Source organism: Saccopteryx bilineata, chromosome 7 (assembly GCF_036850765.1).
Source record: "Saccopteryx bilineata isolate mSacBil1 chromosome 7, mSacBil1_pri_phased_curated, whole genome shotgun sequence".
Classification (NCBI taxonomy): domain Eukaryota; kingdom Metazoa; phylum Chordata; class Mammalia; order Chiroptera; family Emballonuridae; genus Saccopteryx; species Saccopteryx bilineata.
This window is the reverse complement of record NC_089496.1, coordinates 89,555,411-89,578,330: the sequence shown is the minus strand read 5'-3', so window position 1 is coordinate 89,578,330 and position 22,920 is coordinate 89,555,411. Positions and strand designations below refer to the sequence as shown.

General features: G+C 47.1%; 2 protein-coding genes across 11 annotated transcripts in view; one reads left to right on the top strand and one right to left on the bottom strand.

Moving 5' to 3' along the window:
- Positions 1-2,463: 2,463 nt before the first annotated feature.
- HPS6 (HPS6 biogenesis of lysosomal organelles complex 2 subunit 3) lies at positions 2,464-5,132 on the bottom strand. Its single transcript, XM_066239779.1, has one exon. It carries the CDS (start codon positions 5,023-5,025, stop codon positions 2,620-2,622), a length of 2,406 nt encoding a protein of 801 aa, XP_066095876.1. The 5' UTR covers positions 5,026-5,132; the 3' UTR covers positions 2,464-2,619.
- A 3,649-nt stretch (positions 5,133-8,781) lies between these two features.
- ARMH3 (armadillo like helical domain containing 3) overlaps positions 8,782-22,920 on the top strand; it is a 233,646-nt gene continuing 219,507 nt past the window's right edge. For all 10 annotated transcript variants that reach the window (XM_066240272.1, XM_066240273.1, XM_066240279.1 and 7 more), the window contains exon 1: positions 8,782-8,980. The gene's annotated coding sequence lies outside the window, so the exon portion shown is untranslated. The remainder of the gene's footprint in view (positions 8,981-22,920) is intronic.

Below are 22,920 nucleotides of genomic sequence, written 5' to 3'. Positions count from 1 at the left end.
TGTTGAAAACTACATAAACCATGTGTATATTTCTGTGGTGTTTTCTAACACCTGCAACCAGTTCTCTGTGGACACCAACTGCATGTCCTACAAGTCACTTCAATTCTCACACTTAACTACCTGGAGTTAATTCACACCCCAAGGTTTTTTTTGTTTTTTTGTTTTTTTTTATTTTTTTAGATTTGTAATTTTTTTTTTTAGATTTTTTAATTTATTCATTATAGAGGGGAGGGAGAGAGAGAGAGGGAGGGAGGGAGGGAGAGAGAGAGAGAGAGAGAAGGGGGGAGGAGCAGGAAGCATCAACTCCCATATGGGCCTCAACCAGGCAAGCCCAGGGTTTTGAACCGGCAACCTCAGCGTTTCCAGGTTGAGGAGAGAGAGAGAGAGAGAGAGAGAGAGAGAGAGGAGAGACAGAGAGAGAGAAGGGGGGGAGGAGCTGGAAGCATCAACTCCCATATGTGCCTTGACCAGGCAAGCCCAGGGTTTCGAACCGGCGACCTCAGCATTTCCAGGTTGATGCTTTATCCACTGCGCCACCACCACAGGTCAGTGTTGTTTTTTTTTTAAATTATTTTTATTTATTCATTTTAGAGAAGAGAGACAGAGAGAGAAAAAGAGAGAAGGGGGTGGAAGTGCAGGAAGCATCAACTCCCATATGTGCCTTGACCTGGCAAGCCTGGGGTTTTGAACCAGCGACCTCAGCATTCCAGGTCGACGCTTTATCCACTGCACCACCACAGGTCAGCCTACACCCCAAGGTTAAGGGCTCAGTCCCAGAAGACCACTGCCCCAACTTCAAATGCCAGTCACATTGAAACAAAAACAAAAACAAAATATATATATACACATACATACACACACACACAGGTTTTTTAAAAGTGCCAGTTGCAAGTTACTGATACTTCTGACTAACTGGCTATAAATTGGGAATTCTCATGTTATAAATTGGTTTGATAATTTGCTAGAATGACTCAGAGAACTCTGGGAAATAATTTAAATTAGTTTACAGGTTTATTACAAAGAATATAACTCAGGAAAAGCTAGATCACGGGTCGGGAAGCTTTTTGGCTGAGAAAGCCATGAATGCCACATATTTTAAAATGTAATTCTGTGAAAGCCATACAAGGACCCGTATACGTTAAGCATTATCCAATAAAAATTTGGTGTTGTCCCGGAGGACAGCTGTGTTTGTCTCCAGCCACCGGCAACCATGAACATGAGTGGTAGGAAATGAATGGTTGTAATACACGAGAATGTTTTATATTTTTAACGTTATTATTTTTTTTTATTAAAGATTTGTCTTTGAGCCAGATGCAGCCATCAAGAGCCACATCTGGCTCGCGAGCCATAGGTTTCCGACCCCTGAGCTAGATGAAAGAGGTGCATAGGGCAATGTACAGGGTGTGGGGGGGTACCTGTAGCTTTCATGCCCTCTCTGGGTATCACCCTCCCAGCACCTTGATGTGTTCACCAAGCTGTAAGTTCACTAAATTTCCTTGTTCAGGAGTTTATATCAGGGGTCCCCAAACTTTTTACACAGGGGGCCAGTTCACTGTCCCTCAGACTGTTGGAGGGCCGACTATAAAAAAAACTATGAGAAATCCCTATGCACACTGCACATATCTTATTTTAAAGTAAAAAAACAAAACAGGAACAAATACAATATTGAAAATAAAGAACAAGTAAATTTAAATCAACAAACTGACCAGTATTTCAATGGAAACTATGGGCCTGCTTTTGGCTAATGAGATGGTCAATGTGCTCCTCTCACTGACCACCAATGAAAGATGTGCCCCTTCCAGAAGTGCGGCAGGGGCCAGATAAATGGCCTCAGGGAGCCGTATGTGGCCCGTGGGCCGAAGTTTGGGGACCCCTGGTTTATATTATAGAGCTCAATCTCTAGTACTACTGCTTTTCCAGGTGGTTGGGGATGGAACTGAAAGTTCCAACTCTTTCATCACTTGGTCTTTCTGGTAACCAGACTAATTCAGACCCACACCCTAATTAGCATTAAGGCAGGTGTGATCTAATGGGACTTGTTATGAATAACAAAAGACATTCCTATCACTCAGGAAAGTCCAAGGGTTTTAGGAGAGCTCTGTACCAGAACAAAAACCTAGAGTATAGCCTGACCAGGCAGTGGCGCAGTGGATAGAGCCTCGGACTGGGATGTTGGGGACCCAGGTTCGAGACCCCGAGGGGCCAGCTTGAGTGCAGGCTCAAAAGCTCACCAGCTTGGACCCAAGGTCCCTGGCTCAAGCAAGGGGTTACTCAGTCTGCTGAAGGCCCGCGGTCAAGGCACATATGAGAAAGCAATCGATGAACAACTAAGGTGTCGCAATGTGCAACGAAAAAGTAATGATTGATGCTTCTCATCTCTCCATTCCTGTCTGTCCCTGTCTATCCCTCTCTCTGACTCTCTGTCTCTGTAAAAACAAAACAAAATACAACAACAAAAAAACCTGAGTATAAAGACCCAGCATATTTATTATACCACAATATTTAACATACATATATATTTTAACATTGCTCCAGAAGAGAGAAGAGTAGTGCACACACAGGTCCCACCCTGGCCTTCTTCAACTCCTAGGCACTCTTCCTTGATCACAGAAATGATTTTCAGCCTGTGTCAGTTACACAGAAGGCCTGTTCAGATGGTGCCCAAGCCTCTGGCCCTGGGTAGTCTGATGCCTGGAGGGTAGCCATAGGTCCCCTTGGTGGGGTAGGGGGTGGAGTGCCCGAGTCCCAGAGGATGTCCTCATATAGGCTTAGAACTGGGCCCGAGTGCTGTCCTTGAGCCCCAGTCTGCTCCAGCAGAGTTCTGAGCAAGCCCACAGTGAGAGGAGGCTCTGCTCCAGGCTTAGGAAATGGGGTCGGGGGCTCCACCCCATCTGGGAGGTATGTCTGCAGTAGTAGCAGGAGCTCAGCCGGAGCTAGGTCTGGTGGGCACAGGCGGCACAGGAGTGGGAGGTAAGCATCAAGCTGGCGGTGATGGGCAAATTCAGCCAACAGCAGTTTGAAGATCTCGCTTCGAAGCAGGGGGCTGGAGGGGCCCAGGGCCAGGCCAGCCTCTAGAGCCCGCTCCCACTGCTCCTTTTGCACCAGCTGCCCCACAGCTTGGAGCACAGCTTTGGGCCGCCCACTGCCCAAAAGCAGCTCTAGCTCCAGTGCCTCAGGCCTGGTCCCCTCCTCGCCTAGTACTGCTAGGGCTCGGCGATACAGGGGGAGCCCAGGACCCCCTGCTCCCCAGCCAGGCCCACCCTGCTGCTGTGCCAGCTCCACAAAGGGTGGTAACCATTGTGGCTCCAGCTGGTAGAGGCACTGGCACAGGAGTTCAAAGAGGGGCAGTACCCCATTGGGGGATTCCTTTCCAACTCCTGTAGCCCCTAGTATCTTCTTCCACACATCAGGGGGAGCTTGGGACCTCAACCTGCTATTCCCATCTGGTTGGAGCTGCAGGGCCCTGAGAATGGCACCCCAGGCTGCTGCAGGAAGGGCTTGGAAAATGGTGTTGAGCTGGGCCAGCTGGTCTCCCATCAACTCGGTCCTCAGCAGGCGTGCTACTTCCTGTTCTGCTAGCTCAGTCCAGCCAGCCTCTTCATCCTCCCCAGCCACCAGCTGGGCTTTGAGCTGCTCTAAGCTCCGGTAATCCCGAAGCTCAGCCCTCAATGTGGTCAACAGTGTAGATGGGGACACATGGCCCTGGAGAATGGAGGCCAAGGCCTGAGGTGCTCGGAATATGCTGTTGTGTTTCAGTTCCTCTGGGGTGAGCTGGGCACCCCGCAGGCTCCGCCGTTGGTAGTACTCACAGGCTTCCTCAAACACCAGGTCTTCAGCTGATGGCAGCTCAAGGCCCTTTGGGGTTTCCCATCCTACTTGAAACAGACCGAGGGCTGAAAGCAATTGAAGACCCCCTCGAGTCTCCATCTCTTTGCCATCTTTTGTGCCAGGGGCTAGCGGTTCAAGCAAATGTACTCGGTCTGTACTGAGGACCTTCCTCTCCAGCAGCTGCCCACTGCCCATGTCCAACAGTTCCAATGTGGAGCCCAGCACACAGGCCAGCGTGCCATGAAATGTTCCCAGTGCTGCAGACCCTTCCAGGCCTACAGGTGCCTCTTGCAGGGTGCCCACAACCCGGGTACCACCATGGGACTGCACCAAGCTCACAGTGCCCCTGAAGTCAAGCAACAGCAGGCCCTGCGGAGTTGGAGCCCAGGTATGTACAGTCAATGGCTGCCTGAGGGACAGCAGCCCAGGAAGGCCTCGGAGCAGGGTCCGGAAGTCCCATGTGTCTCCTCGTCCAGGATTTAGGCTCTTACTGTGGGAGAGGCGTAGACTTGGGGCAGCCACTATCACCTTACCCTTACCTGGCCTCCAGATGAGCTGAATGTGGTCCACGCCAGGCCAGGTGGTGGCAGTGGGCACCAGGAAGAGGTCCTTGGGGGAGGCCAGTAGTCTGAAAGGAGGGCAGTGGTGTAGAAGGATGTGTGTGCGGCCCAGGTTGGTTCCGGTCTCCCTGCTGGGCTCCAGGGTCCTGACGCACACGCAGTGGCTGAAAGCGTCTGAGGGCTGCAGTGGCCGGTCCTCAGCTTGTCGCTTCTCGCACCACACCAGGCGGCCTCGGGGTGCCGCCACCGCAGCCACGCGGGATTCGCCGCCCGAACACAGCTCTGTACTCTGAAGCAGCCTCCAGCCAGGCCCCACGCCCGCGCCCCAGACCTCCGCTAGGCCACTTTCCCATACCAAGACCAGCGCGGATCGCACGGGCCACGGCAGGAAGAAGGCGTCTAGAGGTGATGGTTGGCCCTCCGGCCAGGCACGCTCCAGCTCCTCGCCGGGTCCGCGCACTGCGACCAGCAGCTGCGGGGCCGGCGCCCCCGGGGGTCGCAGCAGCAGTAGGCGGCGGCCGTCCGGGCTGCAGCGGACTCGGACAGCTGGGTCCGCAGCCAGAAGCTCCCGGAGCCGCGCCGCGCCGCTAAAGTTGCTCAGGTCCGACAGCAGGCGGAGAGTCGCCGCACGCTTCATGGGGCCGCCCGCCTGGGAGCACGCTCAAGCCGGGCCGCCCCGTGGGGCGAGGCCCGGCTCTGGGTCCAAGTCTCCCAGGGGAGGTGGAGAGTGGAGCTGAGACTTCCGTCCCTAGTCGATGAGGTGGGCGGAGACGCGGCCTGGGAGCCGCCCCGCCCCGCCCGGCCAGCTCGGGGCTTGCGGGGGTTTCCGCCCCCTCCCGCGCTGCACCGCTCGCCAAGGGAGGAGCCACGGGAACCCAGCGTTGGCGAAACCTTGCCCGAGAGGAGCCCTTCGGCTCCCTAGCATTGGCGCTTCTGACCTCACCATCCCTAGGGACGCTCTGAGCAGGAATGTAGGCCCGCTGCCCCAGGCCCCAGGAAGCCGCGAAGTGACCAGAGTCCGACTTCGAAATGGGGATTCCAGTCCCGCTGAGCCCTGAACTGAAGCGTCCTTCCCCAAGGCTTTCCTTCCCTCGAAGCCTCGCGCTCTCACCCCAACTTATTCACTCATTTATTCATGAAATTTTATTGAACACCTACTCTGAGTAGCCAGCCCTTAACAAAATAGAAACTTTCGACCTAATGGAGATGACAGTTTAATGGAAAAATAATTATAGTAGCGAATACTTCCATACAACAAGCCCCTTTTATAGATAAGGAAAATAAAGCACAGGGATTAAATTGACCAAGATCACACAGCTATTAAAGTAATAGAGAGAGGTAGAGGTGGGCTCTCAACCACAGGCAATGAATGAGTCCACAGTCAGCACATCGAACCACTTTACAATCAACAATTCACCAAAACAGCTTGCTAGAACACAAGATTAAAAATACTTGTAGCATTACTTGTAGTGGTGTAATGCAGTGGTCCCCAACCTTTTTTGGGCCACGGACCGGTTTAATGTCAGAAAATATTTTCAGGGACCGGCCTTTAGGGTGGGATGGATAAATGTATCACGTGACCGAGACAAGCGTCAAGAGTGCGTCTTAGATAGACGTAACAGAGGGAATCTGGTCATTTAAAAAAAATTTATTTATTCATTTTTAGAGAGGAGAGAGAGAGGGCGAGAGACAGAGAGAGCGAAGGGGGTTGGAGCTGGAAGCATTAACTCCCATATGTGCCTTGACCAGGCAAGCCCAGGGTTTCGAACCGGCGACCTCAGCATTTCCAGTCGACGCTTTATCCACTGCGCCACAGGTCAGGCAATCTGCTCATTTTTTAAAAATAAAGCATCGTTCAGACTTAAATATAAATAAAACAAATAATGTAAGTTATTCTTTCTCTGTGGACTGGTACCAAATGGCCCACGGCCCGGGGGTTGGGGACCACTGGTGTAATGGATAAAGCATTGACCTGAATGCTGAGCTCCACAGTTTGAGGCCTTGAGCTTGCCTGGTCATGGCACACATGACAAGCAACCAATGAACAACTAAAGTGAAGTAACTATGAGTTGATAATTCTTGCTCCCCACCCTCTCTCCTGTAAAATAAAATAAAATCTTAAAAAAAAAAACTTTAGAAGTATTGAGTCTGTGTGTCATTTCTCTAGCAACACATACAAGCTGATATGTAGGGGTCCTTTCCAACCTTGTCTTCTCAGGTTATGTGGTATTCCTTCTCTCTCTAAGTCTAATCCCTCTCAAGATGTCTGCTTTTCGTTCTCCTCACCTAAAAATCCCCTGAGAGTCTGCAACCATTTCTTTGTTTTTTGGTTTTTTTTTTAAATTTTATTTATTCATTTTAGAGAGGAGAGAGAAAGGGAGAGAGAGAGAGAGGGAGAGAGAGAGGAGAGAGAGACAGAGAGAGAAGGTAGGGAGGAGCTGGAAGCATCAACTCCCATATGTGCCTTGACCAGGCAAGCCCAGGGTTTTGAACCGGCGACCTCAGCGTTTCCAGGTCGACGCTTTATCCACTGCGCCACCACAGGTCAGGCATTTTTTTTTAAAATTTTATTTATTCATTTATTCATTTTAGAGAGGAGAGAGAAAGGGGGAGAGAGAGACAGAGAGGGAGAGAGAGTGCAACCATTTCTACTTCATCTTCTGTCCTCTTGTCCTCAGCATAAAAACATTCCATCTGTCCTGTCTTAAAAGTCACTCTCTCATCTTCAACTCCCCACCTCTAGCCCTATTGCTTACTCTCCCTGTCCTTTCAGTCAAGATTCTTGCAAAGATCCTCTAGCATTTGGTGCCCTCACTTTCTTCTTCCACTCATTCCTCAAACCACTACTTACTTCAAAATCCCTGCTGTGGTTTCCATGGCATCTCTTTCTTCTCTTCTAGATAATACTATCTTCAGAATTTTGTTTGCTATTGGTTCATCTTCCTCCACCATCCTTTACATTTAAGTGTTTAAATTCTATTTTGAACCTATTCTTTTTTATTCCTAAGCTTTATTTATTGATTTTACTGGGGGTGGAGGGAACAAGAAATATCAACTCATAGCTGCTTCACTTTAGTTGTTCATTGATTACTTGTTGTATGTGTCTTGATTAAGCAAGCCCAGGGTTTCCAACTGGAACCTCAGCATTCTAGGTCGGTGCTCTATCTGAGCCACCACAGGTCAGTGCTATTTTTTTTAACCTTTTCCCTAGGCCAGGGGTCCCCAAACTACGGCCCACGGGTCACATGTGGCCCCCTGAGGCCATTTATCCGGCTCCCGCCACACTTCCAGAAGGGACACCTCTTTTATTGGTGGTCAGTGAGAAGAGCACATTGACCATCTCTCATTAGCCAAAAGCAGGCCCATAGTTCCCATTGAAATATTAGTCAGTTTGTTGATTTAAATTTACTTATTCTTTATTTTAAATATTGTATTTGTTCCCATTTTGTTTTTTTACTTTAAAATATGTGCAGTGTGCATAGGGATTTGTTCATAGTTTTTTTTTATAGTCCGGCCCTCCAACGGTCTGAAGGACAGTGTACTGGCCCCTGTGTAAAAAGTTTGGGGACCCCTATCCTAGGCCATTCCTTCCCTTCTCAAGGCTTGAATTATTGCCACTAAGCCAGTGGTCCCAGATATTTATCTTTGCTGAGTTCCATAAAGTCACTGAAGCCACTAACCAGCACATCATTTTTAAAAAATTGATTTGAGAGAGAAAGAAGGAAGAGGGAGGTTGGGAGGGAGAGAGAGAGAGAGAGGAGAGAGAGAAGCATTCATTTGTTGTTTCACGTAGTTGTGCATTCATTGGTCCCGTTCCACATGTTGACCTGACCGATTGAACCTGCAACCTCAGTGTCTTGGGATGATTCTCCAACCAACTGAACCAACTGAGCTAACAGGTCAGGGCAGTATATCTAAAAAAATAAATAAATAAAAATAAGAATTTGCATTTATTTTAGAAAGAGAGGAAGGGAGAGAGAAACATCAACTTGTTGCTCCTCCCACCCACCAGCATATCTTTTTTAATCTTCCATTTTGCATTTGAGAAAACAGACTCAGGTTACTTACTTGCCAGCTAACACAACCTTACACAGTGCTTTCCACATAGTAGGCACACAATACGTATTTGTTAAATGAATAAGTTTGTTTCCGACCTTTCACTTACGAAGTTGCCACAAACAGCTTGGAACACACATCTTTCTAAATTCTGCCAGTGTTTCTAGAAGATACATTTATTCCTAGGAGTGGAATTGCCAGGTTCAGAGTCTACCATATTTAAGAACATTGCTATTGAAACTTGCATCCAGTAGATCCTCAATAGGCGTTTCCTTTGCTAATTTCTTTTTCGCAGTGCATTTCGGGAATTGTTCTTGTCTTTGTGATGCTTGCTGGGAGTCGTGGTCTGAGCCAGCATCAGGGCGTGGAAGAACCTATGTCCGTCGGGCTTTAGGACCCTGCGGGGCACTGTGGGCCTGAGGGTCGGGGGTGGTCGGGAGCGCGGCCGTGAGTTGGGAGCAGCGGCGGTGTCGGTGACGTCGGGAGCGAGCGCGTCCAGGAGCGGCGCGGGTGGTGGAGGAGGAGCCTCGGGCTCGGTAAGCAGCGCCGGCCCGGGCCGGTTTCCCAACCTGGCCAAGCTCTGCGGGTCTTGCCGTACTAGGCCTTGGCTCCGACCCTGTGGAGGCTCTGGGGGCGGGGCCTGGCCCTAGATTCTAGGGGAGGACGGGGGTAGAGAAGGTGGTAAAAGAGGAAGGGAGGATAGCCGCTGAGGAGGGCTGAGGCTGCGTGGGGCTGGGAGGCTGGACCCGGGGCGGCGGAGCGGGAAGCGGCTTGCTTCTCCAGCGGCCGGTTCCTCTGAATATCCGGTGCCGGTCACGTCTCTCCTACTTCTGGTTCTTGTTGACCTTTGACCCCAACGCTGAGCTGACCCTGACCCCTAAAGCTTCCTCTCTTCCCAAATTGTTTCCGCCCCTGGGTGGCCCTCATCGCACCCTGGCCCTGGGTTGAGGGCTTGGGATAAGACCTAAGTAAGAGAAGGGCTAATAGAAGGCCGGTCTGTCCCAAGTCTTCAGGTATTCCTGAAGGGCCTCATCCTGTCTCTCTTTTTAGTCTCATATCAATGGGCTTCAGCCCACCCTTCACAAGGAATCAGTGAAGCAGCCGTGTTTTCTCTCGGTTACTTGTTGCGAGCCTGGGAATGAACCTGTTCCCAGGCAAGTGGGAATACACTAGAGTAGTTCCCTGGGAAAGGAAAGCTATCAGAAGTTGTGGAGTGCTGACTCTGCAGAATGGGGAAGTAGAAATTTGGGCTAGGCCGGAATAAATGTGTGGTTTTTTTTTTTGTTTTTTTTTTTTATCATCAGACCCTCCTCAGTTATTCCTCTACAGAAAAAGTTTTTAAATGAGTGAAGGCTTTTTCTTTGCTATTCTGAGCTCTCAGGAACTTGGTAAACTGGGGCAAATACGGTTTGTGTATCTGTCCTTAACTTAGCACAAGTTAGTTGGAATTATTTGGGTGTGCCTTCAGTTGGATTTGTGCACACAGTACTTCCTACGTCAAGGCTTTCCAGATAATCAGTCTAGAGAAAGGTGGATCCTTCTTGTTAGGATTGTAAAGGGGGAATTATTACTCTTTTAGTGAATAGGTGTTTTCCCTGGAGGTTTAGGCATTATATACATTTATTCACTTGTTCAACATTTGTATAATAATTAAAAAAAAACAACCTTGAAAACTCAAAGAAGTTGTTATAAAACTTGAAATTTCACATGGAGTCAAGTTCAAGAATTCACAATATTTGGGGAAAGTAGCCAAATAAGTTGATTCAGACTATATGAAGGTGAACTGTTTATTCAACATGCATTTATTGGGCACTTGCTATCTGGCACTGGGGTTAGAAATATGAGTATGTTTCCTCAAGGACATCAGGAATTTTTTTTGTATAAAAATTGTAGTGCTGTGTGTTACATATCCCTATAGAGGAATTTATGCAGTGTGAAGGGCCTATGTCATTGCCTGGGAGAGTCAGGGAAACCTTCACAAGGGAGAAATACTTGAGTTGGGTGATGAAGGATGAGTAGGAGCTTGCACAAGTAAGGAAAGGCATTCCAGTGGGAGAGAACAGTTTGTGCATAGAAACAGTGAAAGTGTGAGGGGAAAATAGTAACGTGATGTTTAAGTGTCAGAAATTAGTCCCAATAAGGATATGTGGTGGGAAAGCTGTCAAGGGGGTGCTTTTTATTTTTATTTTATTTTATTTTTAATTTATTGATTTTCAGAGAGAGGAGAGAGACAGGAGAGAGAAAAGAGGGACAGGGGAGTTGTTTCCCGCATGTTCCTTGACAGGGCAAGCCCAGGGTTTCAAACCAGTGACCTCAGTGTTTATCCACTGTGCCACCACAGGTCAGGCAGGAGGTGATTTTAGAGAGTGACAGAAGTGCAGATTAAAGTAATGAGAAATGAAACAGTGAGAGTAATTAGAGTTGTTGCAATTAAGCAAGAGTCTGAATAAATGTGGCAGTGGGAATGAAGAGGAGGGGAATGGATTTTAGAAATAATTTGGGCCCTGGCCGGTTGACTCAGTGGTAAAGCATCAGCTCAGTGTGTGAATGTCTTGGTTTTTTTTTTTTTGTATTTTTCTGAAGCTGGAAACGGGGAGAGATAGTCAGACAGACTCCCGCATGCGCCCGACCGGGATCCACCCGGCACGCCCACCAGGGGCGATGCTCTGCTCCTCCGGGGCATCCCTCTGCGGCAAACAGAGCTACTCTAGCGCCTGGGGCAGAGGCCAAGGAGCCATTCCCAGCGCCTGGGCCATCTTTGCTCCAATGGAGCCTCGCTGGGGGAGGGGAAGAGAGAGACAGAGAGGAAGGAGAGGGGGAGGGGTGGAGAAGCAGATGGGCGCTTCTCCTGTGTGCCCTGGCCGGGAATCGAACCCGGGACTTCTGCACACCAGGCCAACGCTCTACCACTGAGCCAATCGGCCAGGGCCGGATGTCTTGGGTTTGATTCCTGGTCAGGGCACAAAGGAAAAGTGACCATCTGCTTCTTCACTCCTCCCCTTTCTCTCTTTCTCTCTCTCTCTCTCTCTCTCTCTCTCTCTCTCTCTCTTCCTCTCCAGCAGCCATGGCTCATTTGGTTCAAGAGCATTGGCCTGGGTGCTGAGGATAGCTCTGTGGAGCCTCTGCCTCAGATGCTAAAATAGCTCAGTTACTAGCATGGCCCTAGATGGGCGGAGTGTCGGCCCCAGACAGGAGTTGCTGGATGGATCTGGTGGGTGTGCATGCGGTAGTCTATCTCTCTATCTCCCCTTCTCTCACTTGGAAAAGAAGAAAAAAATAAAAAAATAATTTGGAGATAGATGCACCAGGACTTAGTGATTGGAGAGAGAGAGTGGACTAAGTTTTCTAGTTTGATAGATTGGGTAAATGGGAATTCCATTGGCTAGGATGTGTACTAGAAAAAATAGAGCAGATTTTTAAAGCATTGAAGTGGCTATGGAAAGAGGTATAGGGGAGATGATCTGGTGTGCTGAGATCAAGTTGCTTGTGGAACATGCACTTGGAGATGGTAGTAGGCAGCCGGAAGTAAGAAGGCTTGGTGAACTTAATATATTGGCAGTTCTTAGTAAGTGAGGGCATATATGAAAAAAATCCTGGGAAAAATGTTAATTTTGTTTGTTTATAAAGAAGTATCTGACTAGCCCTGGCTGGGCAGCTCAGTTGGTTAGAATATCGTCCTGATATGCCAAAGTTGTGGGTTTGGTCCCCAGTCAAGGCACATAGAAGAATCAATCAGTCTACCAATGAATGCATAAATAAGTGGAACAAATCAATGTTTTTCTCTCTCCCCTTCCCCTTTCCTCTCTCTCTAATAGTTAACTTCTCAAGGCAAGGACCATAACGTAGTGATTGAGGTCCCCTTTTTGTCTTATACTATGCCCATATTATTTTTTTTATTTTTTATTTTTTGCAACCAGAATGATCTTTTTATTTTATTTTTTTTAATTTTATTTATTCATTTTAGAGAGGAGAGACAAGGGAGAGAGAGAGAGACAGAGAGGGAGAGAGAGAGGAGAGAGAAGGTGGGGAGGAGCTGGAATATCAACTCCCATATGTGCCTTGACCAGGCAAGCCCAGGGTTTTGAACCGGCGACCTCAGCATTTCCAGGTCGATGCTTTATGCACTGCGCCATCACAGGTCAGGCTATGCCCATATTATTATAAGGTATCGATAAATGTTAGTTACAAAGTTAGCAGGAAATCAGTTTATTTTGCAATGTAGCAGTTTCCTTTTTGGGTTTTCTTTAAGAAGATTATGGGAGTCTGTTTTATAATTTTTGTTTTATACTTTGGTGGTATTCATGAGGCTTGTATGGTTCAGTAGGAAAGGAATGAAGAACATAGGAGTGACGTTGTGCTGCTTGAGGAAGTTCAAGGCTTGAGCAGGAGATGGACAGTATTAATTTACAAGAGGCTGCTGCTCACTGAAAAGAGGCTCTTATAATGAATTTTCAGTCTGGGAGATGTCAGAAGAATGTGATTTTCAATCAGAGTTTTCTGAAATCCTGTCAGTTGGGAGTTGGTTCCTCTTTCTGAAGGTGAAAGTGCATTTCATCTTGTGTAAAATAATTTGAAAGGGAACCCAAGGTAGTCATGTTTGTTTGTTTATTTATTTATTTATTGTATTTTTCTGAAGCTGGAAATGGGGAGGCAGTCAGACAGACTCCTGCATGTGCCCAACTGGGATCCACCCGGCACGCCCACCAGGGGGCGATGCTCTGCCCATCTGGGGCGTCGCTCTGTTGCGACCAGAGCCACTCTAGCGCCTGGGGCAGAGGCCAAGGAGCCATCCCAGCGCCCGGGCCATCTTTTGCTCCTAAGGAGCCTCAGTTGCGGGAGGGGAAGAGAGAGACAGAGGAAGGAGAGGGGGAGGGGTGGAGAAGCAGAATTGCGCCTCTCCTGTGTGCCCTGGCCGGGAATCGAACCCGGAACTTCCGCACGCCAGGCCGACGCTCTACCACTGAGCCAACCGGTCAGGGCCAGTCATGTTTATTTAAACCTCTTCATCTGTATTATTAGTTTATGAAGCAGGCAGACTTTGTCCAGTCTAATGAGATGGGATTGCATTCTGTGGAGCTTGTTCACCTTTAGTAGGTACAAACAGTGGCTCATAACTACAGTAGAGAATGAGAAATTCCTGGTTTTGCCACATGCTGCTTAGTCTTGGGAATCCCTGAATTACTTCCATTTTCAAGTATAGGTTAGAGCACTGTCCCTAGCACACACAAGGTATGGATCCACCCCCATAGTGGCTCATGTACTTACTGAATCAGGTTGGTTCTGTCCTAGTATCTAGAAAGTAGGGATGATGCTTGTCAGACAGTGTCCTGAGTTGACTCATTTATTTGGATAAAGTGGGAATGTTGATATTAATGGGTATCAGTATGGAGTTTCCATAGAACTTTAACTGAATCTGCATTTTGAATGTTCTAGTCAACACCTGAGGTTTTATGTGAACAGGATGTTCTGATAGGGAGGAGGGCTATCACGGAGAGAGAGTCTGTGGCTTTACCACTTACTAGCTGTGTTACCTTGGGCAAAGTAAAATCCTTGTAAAATTATGACAATAGTATCTATTCCATCTGGTTATATAGTATATTTATATAGTATATTTAGAACCAAGTGTATGGTGAGCATTCAGTCATGTTATTTATTATATATCACCCTGAGGAGGAGGAGGTTGTGCTTTGACAGATTTGGAGGAATAGGTGAATTCCATCCCCAGGAATTATGAAAAGAAATGTGGTAGAATAAGGGGATGGTGGCCTGTTCTGGAGCTCTCCATGAAAGGAGGGAATTCGGAGAGGTGGCTTCAGGAATGCAAGCCTTGTGCCATTTGGAAAATAGAAAAGACTTGGAGTGACTAGCACTAAAAGTCCATTAAAATGGAAAAGAGTTATATGCTTGTTTTGGAGCCAGTCAGTGGGGTAGATTGGGGTAACCCCAGCCCCATGCTACGAAAGAAGCTATGGCAAGGAACTGTGCAGAATAGTAGCAGCCTAATACAGTGCCCACATCTATGTCTGCAAAGTGACTTAAATATAGATTCAGACAGAGGTAAATTTATTTATTTTTAAGATTTAATTTATTGACTTTAGAGGGAGGAGACAGAGAGAAAGGCAGGGGGGTGGGGGAGCAGGAAGCATCAGTTCATAGTTGCCTCTCCTATGTGCCTTAACCGGGCAAGCTACAGGTTTCAAACCAGCAACCTCAGTGCTCCAGGTTGACACTTCATCTACTGCGCCACCACAGGTCAGGCCAGAGCAGGGTAAATTTAGAAAGCCAATCTGAACCACGTGGACCAGCAAGTGAGCCAAATCTTTGGGGCCTTCAGAAATGAAGAGGCATAGCCTGACCAGGCGGTGGCGCAGTGGATAGAACGTCGGCCTGGGACACGGAGGACCCAGGTTTGAGACCTCGAGGTCAACAGCTTGAGCGCGGGCTCATCTGGTTTGAGCAAGGCTCACCAGCTTGAGCGCAAGGTCGCTGGCTCAAGCAAGGGGTCACTCGGTCTGCTGTAGCCCCACGGTCAAGGTACAAATGAGAAAGCAATCAATGAACAACTAAGGAACCACAACGAAGAATTGATGTTTCTCATCTCTCTCCCTTCCTGTCTGTCTGTCCCTATCTGTCCCTCTCTCTGACTCTCTCTGTCTCTAGCACCAAAAAAAAAAAAAAAAAAAAAAAAAAAAGAAATGAAGAGGCATATTAGGAACTAGTTGGAGAAATGAAGGGTGGAAATTTGGAGGAATACCCTGCATTCTTTTAAATGCTTAGACTGCTAGTATTGCTAGTATTTCCTCCGGGGAGTGTGGTATACCTTGTAGAAAACTTAGTGAACAGATAACTTGTGCTTAAAGATGAAAAACAAAATAAAACAAGGCCCTGGCCAGGTAGTTCAGTTGGTTAGAACATTGTCTTGAAGAGCAGAGGTTGCCAGTTTGATCCCTGGTCAAGGTGCATGCAGTTCCTCTCTCTCTCTCTGCCTTTTCTCTCTAAAATAATAAATAATAAAAAAGTTAAAAGTTAATCTATACTTGAAAAAAAATCAATCAAGGAATGAATAAACGAGTGGAACAATAAACTGGTGTTTTCCTCTCTTACTCAAATCAATAAATTAAAAAAAAATTGCCTGACCAGGCAGTGGCGCAGTGGATAGAGCATTGGACTGGGATGCGGAGGACCCAGGTTCGAGACCCCAAGGTTGCCAGCTTGAGTGCAGGCTCATCTGGTTTGAGCAAAGCTCACCAGCTTGGACCCAAGGTCGCTGGCTTGAGCAAGGGGTTATTTGGCCTGCCGTCAAGGCACATATAAGAAAGCAATCAATGAACAACTAAGGTGTCGCAACGAAAAACTAATGATTAATGCTTCTCATCTCTCTCCGTTCCTGTCTGTCTGTCCCTATCTATTCCTCTCTCTGACTCTCTCTCTGTCTCAAAAAAAAGAAAAAAAAAATTAAAAATAGAAAACAAAAAAACCTGCCTTGTTTCAAGAGGAACTAGGACTTTTTCTTTTGTAATTTTTTTTAAAGTGAGAAGTGGGGAAGCAGAGACAGACTCCCGCATGTGCCCAAACAGGATCCACCCGGCATGCCCACCAGGGGTGATGCTCTGCCCATCTGGGGCATTGCTCTGCTGCAACTGAAGCCATTCCAGTGTGTAAGGCGGAGGCCATGGAGCCATCCTCAGCACCCGGGCCAACTCTGCTCCAGTGGAGCCCTGGCTGTGGGAAGGGAAGAGAGAGAGAGAGAGAGAGAAAGGAGAGGGGGAAGGGTGGAGAAGCAGATGGGCGTTTCTCCTGTGTGCCCTGGCCGGAAATCAAACCTGGGACTTCCACACACTGGCCGACGCTCTACCACTGAGCCTACTGGCCAAGGCCGAGAAACTAGGACTTTCTAGGAGAGTCAGGGCAGGAGACTTATTTTTGGCTGTTTTTTTTTTTTTTTTTTTTTTTTTTTTTTGTGAAAGAGAGAGACAGAGAGAGGGACAGATAGAGACAGACAGGCAGGAAGGGAGAGAGATGAAAAGCATCAGCTCATAGTTGCAGCACCTTAGTTGTTCATTGATTGCTTTCTCTTATGTGCCTTGACTGGGGGGCTCCAGCAGAGTGAAGGACCATTTGTTCAAGCCAGAGACCTTGGGCTCAAGCCAGCGACAATGGGATCATGTCTATTATTCCACGCTCAAGCTAGCTACCCTGCTGTCAAACAGTTTGAGCCGGTGCTCAAGCTGGTGACCTCGGGGTTTCGAATCTGCGTCTTTTGTGTCCCAGTTCGACACTCCGTCCACTGCGCCGCCTGGTCAGGCTATTTTTTGCTTTATAAACACATTGCTACCTCTTGTATATTGGGTGAATAGCTCATGGTTTGACATTGGTGATATTTGATTCAGCTACAACTTCTGGGCTGATAGGATTTTCATCTCCACTAAAAATGTGGATTACTATAGTCAGTGTGTCTTGTAGTGATATTTCACAGATGGCCAAACTGGGTCCTAAAGGAAAGGGAAGTGGTTGGTGAATTAATATGGGGAAAATGAGATAGGGGGTTGTAGATGAGGTTGACTTCAGCTCCTTTACTGGAGATGGCAGAGTTTTATGCATTCTCAAAATTATCTCTGCTTAGATGCTCCTTTCTTTTCAAAGCCTGGTTTAAGACTTTGATGAGAGTGCTTCTCAAACTTTAGCATCAGAATTGCTAGGGGCAGGGTTTTACAACCTTGGCATTATGGACATGTTGGGCTGGATAATTCTTTGTTGTCCTGTCCTGTGCATTATCAGATGTTTAGCAGCATTCCTAGCTTCTACCCAGTAGATGCTAGTAGTATCTCCCCTCCCAGTTGTGACAACCAAAAATGTCTCCAAGGCATTGATGTACCCTGTGAGGCAAAATTGGCCCAGTTAAAAACCACTGATCTGGGCCCTGATGGTATATAGCTCGGGTGGCTAGAGCATCATGCTGAAGCACAGAGGTTGCCGGTTCGATCCTTGGTCAAGGCTTGTGCGGGAACAGATCGATGTTCCTGTCGTTCCTGTCTCTCTCTCTAAAATCAATAAAATAAACATTAAAACAAAAACAAACCACTTCTGGGGTGATTTTTAAAGATGTAGACCCCTGCCCTGTCTGGGTAGCTCAGTTGGTTAAAGCGTTGTCCCAGTATGCCAAGATTGTGGGTTTGATCCCCAGAGTACATAAAAGCATCAACCAATGAATTCATAAATAAGTGGAACAACAAATCAATATTTCTCTCTTCCTTTTTCTCTTAAAAAAAAAAAAGATGTAGGCCCTGGCCGGTTGGCTCAGCGGTAGAGCGTCGGCCTGCGGGGGACCCGGGTTCGATTCCCGGCCAGGGCACATAGGAGAAGCGCCCATTTGCTTCTCCACCCCCCACCCCCTCCTTCCTCTCTGTCTCTCTCTTCCCCTCCCGCAGCCAAGGCTCCATTGGAGCAAAGATGGCCTGGGCGCTGGGGATGGCTCCTTGGCCTCTGCCCCAGGCGCTAGAGTGGCTCTGGTCGCGGCAAAGCGACGCCCGGAGGGGCAGAACATCGCCCCCTGGTGGGCAGAGCGTGGCCCCTGGTGGGCATGCCGGGTGGATCCTGGTCGGGCGCATGCGGGAGTCTGTCTGACTGTCTCTCCCCGTTTCCAGCTTCAGAAAGAAGAAAAAAAAAAAAAAAGATGTAGACCCCTAGTCCTTAACTTGAAAATTCTGTTTCAGTAGTGGGGAAAGGGGCTTAGGAGTCTACAGTTTCAGGAGGTACCTTAAGATTCTGAAACAGACTGTCACAGCTCTGCAGTGGTGAAGCATATTCTCTCTTAAGCTGAGGGCTATACTGATTTATACTTGACTTGCTCTCCATTTCATCTTTCTGTCTTGTTATATTATACCTTTCTATTATCAAGTTTCAGTGCAGTATTATTCTCACAACACTGATAATTAAATTCTGTAGTGGAGATCAGTGTATTTCAGCCTTTCTTTTTTTCTTTTTTTTAAATGTTCTTGTTGTCTTCTCTCTTTTTTTTCTGGTTATTTATTTATTTGTTATTGATTTTAGAGAGAGGAAGGGGAAGAGAAGGAGACAGAAACATCAGTCTGTTTCTGTATGTGCCCCGACCAAGGATCAATCCAGTCATGACTGCATTTCAGGATGATGCTCCAATCAGCTGAGCCACCTTTCTTTTTTCTTTCAGTTACCATATTGGATACATACATCAACATTTTTTTGTGTGTGTGTGACAGAGACAGAGAGAGACAGAGAGAGGGACAGATAGGAACAGACAGACAGAAAGGGAGGGAGGTAGAAGCATCAGTTCTTCGTTGCAACATCTTTGTTGTTCATTGATTGCTTTCTCATATGTGCCTTGACCCGGGGGGGGGGGGCTACAGCAGACCAAGTGACCCCTTGCTCAAGCCAGTGACCCTGGGCTTTTTATGTCAGTGACCTTTGGGCTCAGACTGGTGAGCTTTGGGATCGTGCAGACAAGTCCCATACTAAAGCCAGTGACCCCATAGCTTACAATTCTGCACTCAAAGCCAGCAACCTCGGGGTTTTTTAATTTATTATTATTATTATTATTTTTTTAGGTGAGAAGAGGGGAGATAGACTAGTGCATGCACACTGATAGGTACACCTGGCAATGCCCATCTGGGGCTGATGCTCAAATCAACTGAGCTATCTTCAGTGCCTGAGGCCTATGCTGGGACTAACTAAGCCATTCTCAGCACCTGGGGCTGATGCTTGAACCAATCAAGTCATTGGCTACAGGAAGGGGAAGGGGAAGAGGAGGGAGAGAGAACCAGATGGTTACTTCTTTTATGTGTCCTGACTGGGAATTGAACCTAGGACATCCATATGCCCCACTGACGCTCTAGCCACTGAGCCACTGCTAGAGTTGACCTCAGGGTTGGTTTTTAAAAAAAATTTAAATATTTATTTATTTATTTATTCATTTTAGAGAGAGAAAGAGAAAGAGAAAAGGGGGAGGAGCAGGAAGCATCAACTCCCCTATGTGCATTGACCAGACAAGTGCAGGGTTTTGAACCAGCGACCTCGGCATTCCAGGTCGAGGCTTTATCCACTGCACCACCATAGGTCAGGCTGACCTCGGGGTTTTTAACCAGTGACTTCAGTGTTCTGGGTTATCTACTGCACCACCACAGGTCAGGTGGTTATCCTTTCTTTCTATCATGACATTTCTGTCCACTGGCAAATCAGAATGATGAAACTCAAGATATCCAGGCACTACAATTTTTTTTTTTAAACAAGGACAGAGAGCGAGAATCAGAGAGAGGGACAGACAGACAGGAATGGAGAGAGATTAGAAGCATCAATCATTAGTTTTTCGTTCGACACCTTAGTTGTTCATTGATTGCTTTCTCATATGTGCCTTGACTGCGGGCCTTCAGCAGACCAAGTAACCCCTTGCTTGAGCCAGAGACCTTGGGTCCAAGCTGGTGAGCTTTTTGCTCAAGCCAGATGAGCCCACACTCAAGCTGGCGACCTCAGGGTCTTGAACCTGGGTCCTCGGCATCCCAGTCTGACGCTCTATCCACTGCGCCACCGCCTGGTCAGGCAATTTTTTTTTTTTGACAGAGTCAGAGAGAGGCACAGACAGGAAGGGAGAGAGATGAGAAGCATCAGTTCATCTTTGCAGCTCCTTAGTTGTACATTGATTGCTTTCTCATATGTGCATTGACTGAGGGGAGGGGTGCTACAGTAGAGTGAGTAACCCCTTGCTCAAGCCAGCGACTTTGGGCTCAAGCCATTGACCTTGGGCTTCAAGCCAATGACCTTTGGGCTCAAACCAGCGACCATAGGGTCATATCTATGATCCCATGCTCAAGCCAGTGACCTGGTGCTCAAGCTGGTGAGCCTGTGCTCAAGCCAGATGAGCCTGTGCTCAAGGCAGCAACCTTGGAATTTCTAACCTGGGTCTTTCATGGCCCAGTTCCATCCTCTATCCACTGCACCACTGCTGGGTCAGGCTACAAAATTTATTTTTAAGGTCAATGAGTACTGTATTTCCCATGTATAAGACGCACCCTTTCCCGAAAAATTTGGCGTCTAAAAACTGGGTGCATTTTATACAGTGGTTGTGGCATTTCAAATGCCATATATGGAACTGAGGACGAGGTAAGATACAAAGACAGTGATTCGTCATCAGACACAGATGAGGACCAGCGAATGGATGGGAGTTTTGACAGTGATGAGTTGTATGAATTTTATGATGAATAAAACTTGAGTTCAATAACTTTATGTAATACATTTTTTCCAAATTCTGGCCCCAAAATTAAAGTGCATCTTATACATGGGAACATCTTATACATGGGAAAATAACGCATATACCCTTTCTCTTCACTCAGCTGGAACCTTTTGTTTCTCTGCAGATCCTTAGCTTTGTTTATGTGTAGGTTACTTTACTTCTGCTTTCCTCTCCCTTTTGAGAAATAGTATAGAAGAGTGGTAGCATAGTGGTTAAGAGCAGGGAGACTGTCTGGGTTTGAGTTCCTTTTCTCATTTAAACTGCTAAGTTTTTTTTTAAAACCACTTCATGATTTAGTTTTCTTATTGTAAAGTTTCTCTATCATAGGTTTTTTTTTTTGGTTGTTTTTTTTGTCAGAGAGAGGGATAGACAGGGACAGACCGACAGGAATGGAGAGAGATGAGAAGCATCAATCATTAGTTTTTCGTAGCGCGTTGCAGCACCTTAGTTGTTCATTGATTGCTTTCTCATATGTGCCTTGACTGCAGGCCTTCAACAGACCTAGTAACCTCTTGCTCAAGCCAGAGACCTTGGGCTCAAGCTGGTGAGCTTTTGCTCAAACCAGATGAGCCCACGCTGAAGCTGGTAACCTCGGGATCTCGAACCTGGGTCTTCTGCATCCCAGTCCGACGCTCTATCCACTGTGCCACCGCCTGGTCAGGCCTATCATAAGTTTGTTGAGATGATACAATGAATTAATGTATATAAAGTGTTTAGAAGAGTGCCTGGTACATAGTAAGTGCTAAATAAGTGTTAACTTTTTCTTTAAAAATTTTTCTTAAGTGAGAAGCGGGGTGGGGGGCAGAGAGACAGATTCCTGCATCCACCTGACCAGGATCCACCTGGCAGGCCCCCATGGAGTGATGCTCTGTCCATCTGGAACCATTGCTCTGTTGATTGGCAACTGAACTATTTTAGTGCCTGAGGCAAGGCCATGGAGCCATCCTTAGCACCCAAGGCCCACTTGCTCCAACTAAGCCATGCTATAGGAGGAGAAGAGAGAGAGAGATAGAGATAGAAGGGAAAGGGGAAGGGGTAGAGAAGCAGATGGTCACTTGTCCAGTGTGCCCTGACCGGGAATTGAACCTGGGACATCCACATGCCAGGCCGACGCTCTACCGCTGAGGCAACCAGCCAGAGTCCTTTCTTTCTTGTTCTTTTTTGTTCCTTTTTTTTTTTTTTTTTTTGCGAGAGAGAGACAGAGGCAGAGAGAGAATGATAGGAAGGAGAGAAATGAGAAGCATCAATTTATAGTTGCAGCACTTAATTTATTCATTGATTGCTTTTTATATGTGCTTTGACAGGGATGGTGGTGGGGGGCTCCCCCTGGGCCCGTGACCCTTGCTCAAGCCAGCAACCTCTGGGCTCAAGCCAGCAACCAGGGATCATCATGATCCCACGCTCAAGTCAGCAATCCTGTGCTCAAGTTGGCAATCCTGCGCTTAAGCGGGTGAGCTTGTGCTCGAGCCAGCGACCTCAGGGTTTTGAACCTGAATCCTCAGTGTCCTGGGTCAATGCTATCCACTGTGCTACTGCCTGGTCAGGCAAATTTTTATATATATTGATGAACTCATACATTTTTTTTTTTTAATATTGAGGACTAGTTTATGTAATGTACAGTATACAACTCAATTTTTTTACATTTGTGACCTCCACTCAGATGAAGATAGAGCACATTTTGGACACCTCAGAAGGCTTTACTTGTGTTTCTTCCCACCCATCTCCCCACCAAGGGTAAACCACTATTCTGACCTCTGTTACTATACATTAATTAATTTTGCCTTTTTTGAACTTCATATAGATGGTATCATCAGTTTGTACTCTTTCAGATGTTTTTTCATTCAACGTTTGTGAAACTTATCAATATTGTTTTAATAATTTGTTCTTTTATATTTCTGTGTAGTTTTCTATATAACTTCTTTTTTTGTTTTGAGAGAGAGAGTGTGAGAGACTGGAAGGGAGAGAGGGGGTGAAAAGTTAACTCATAGTTGCTTTCACTTTAGTGGTGCATTGATTGCTTCTTGTATATGCTTTGACTGTGGCCAAGCCATGTCCCCTTGCTCAAGCCAGCAACTTTGGGCTTTTCATGCCATCAACCTTTGGGCTCATGCTGGTGAGCTTTAGAATTGTGTGGACATTCCCTGCTCAAGCCAGTGACCTTGTGCTGATGAGCCCACACTCAGAGCTGAGTGACCTCAGGGCTTCAAACCAGAGATC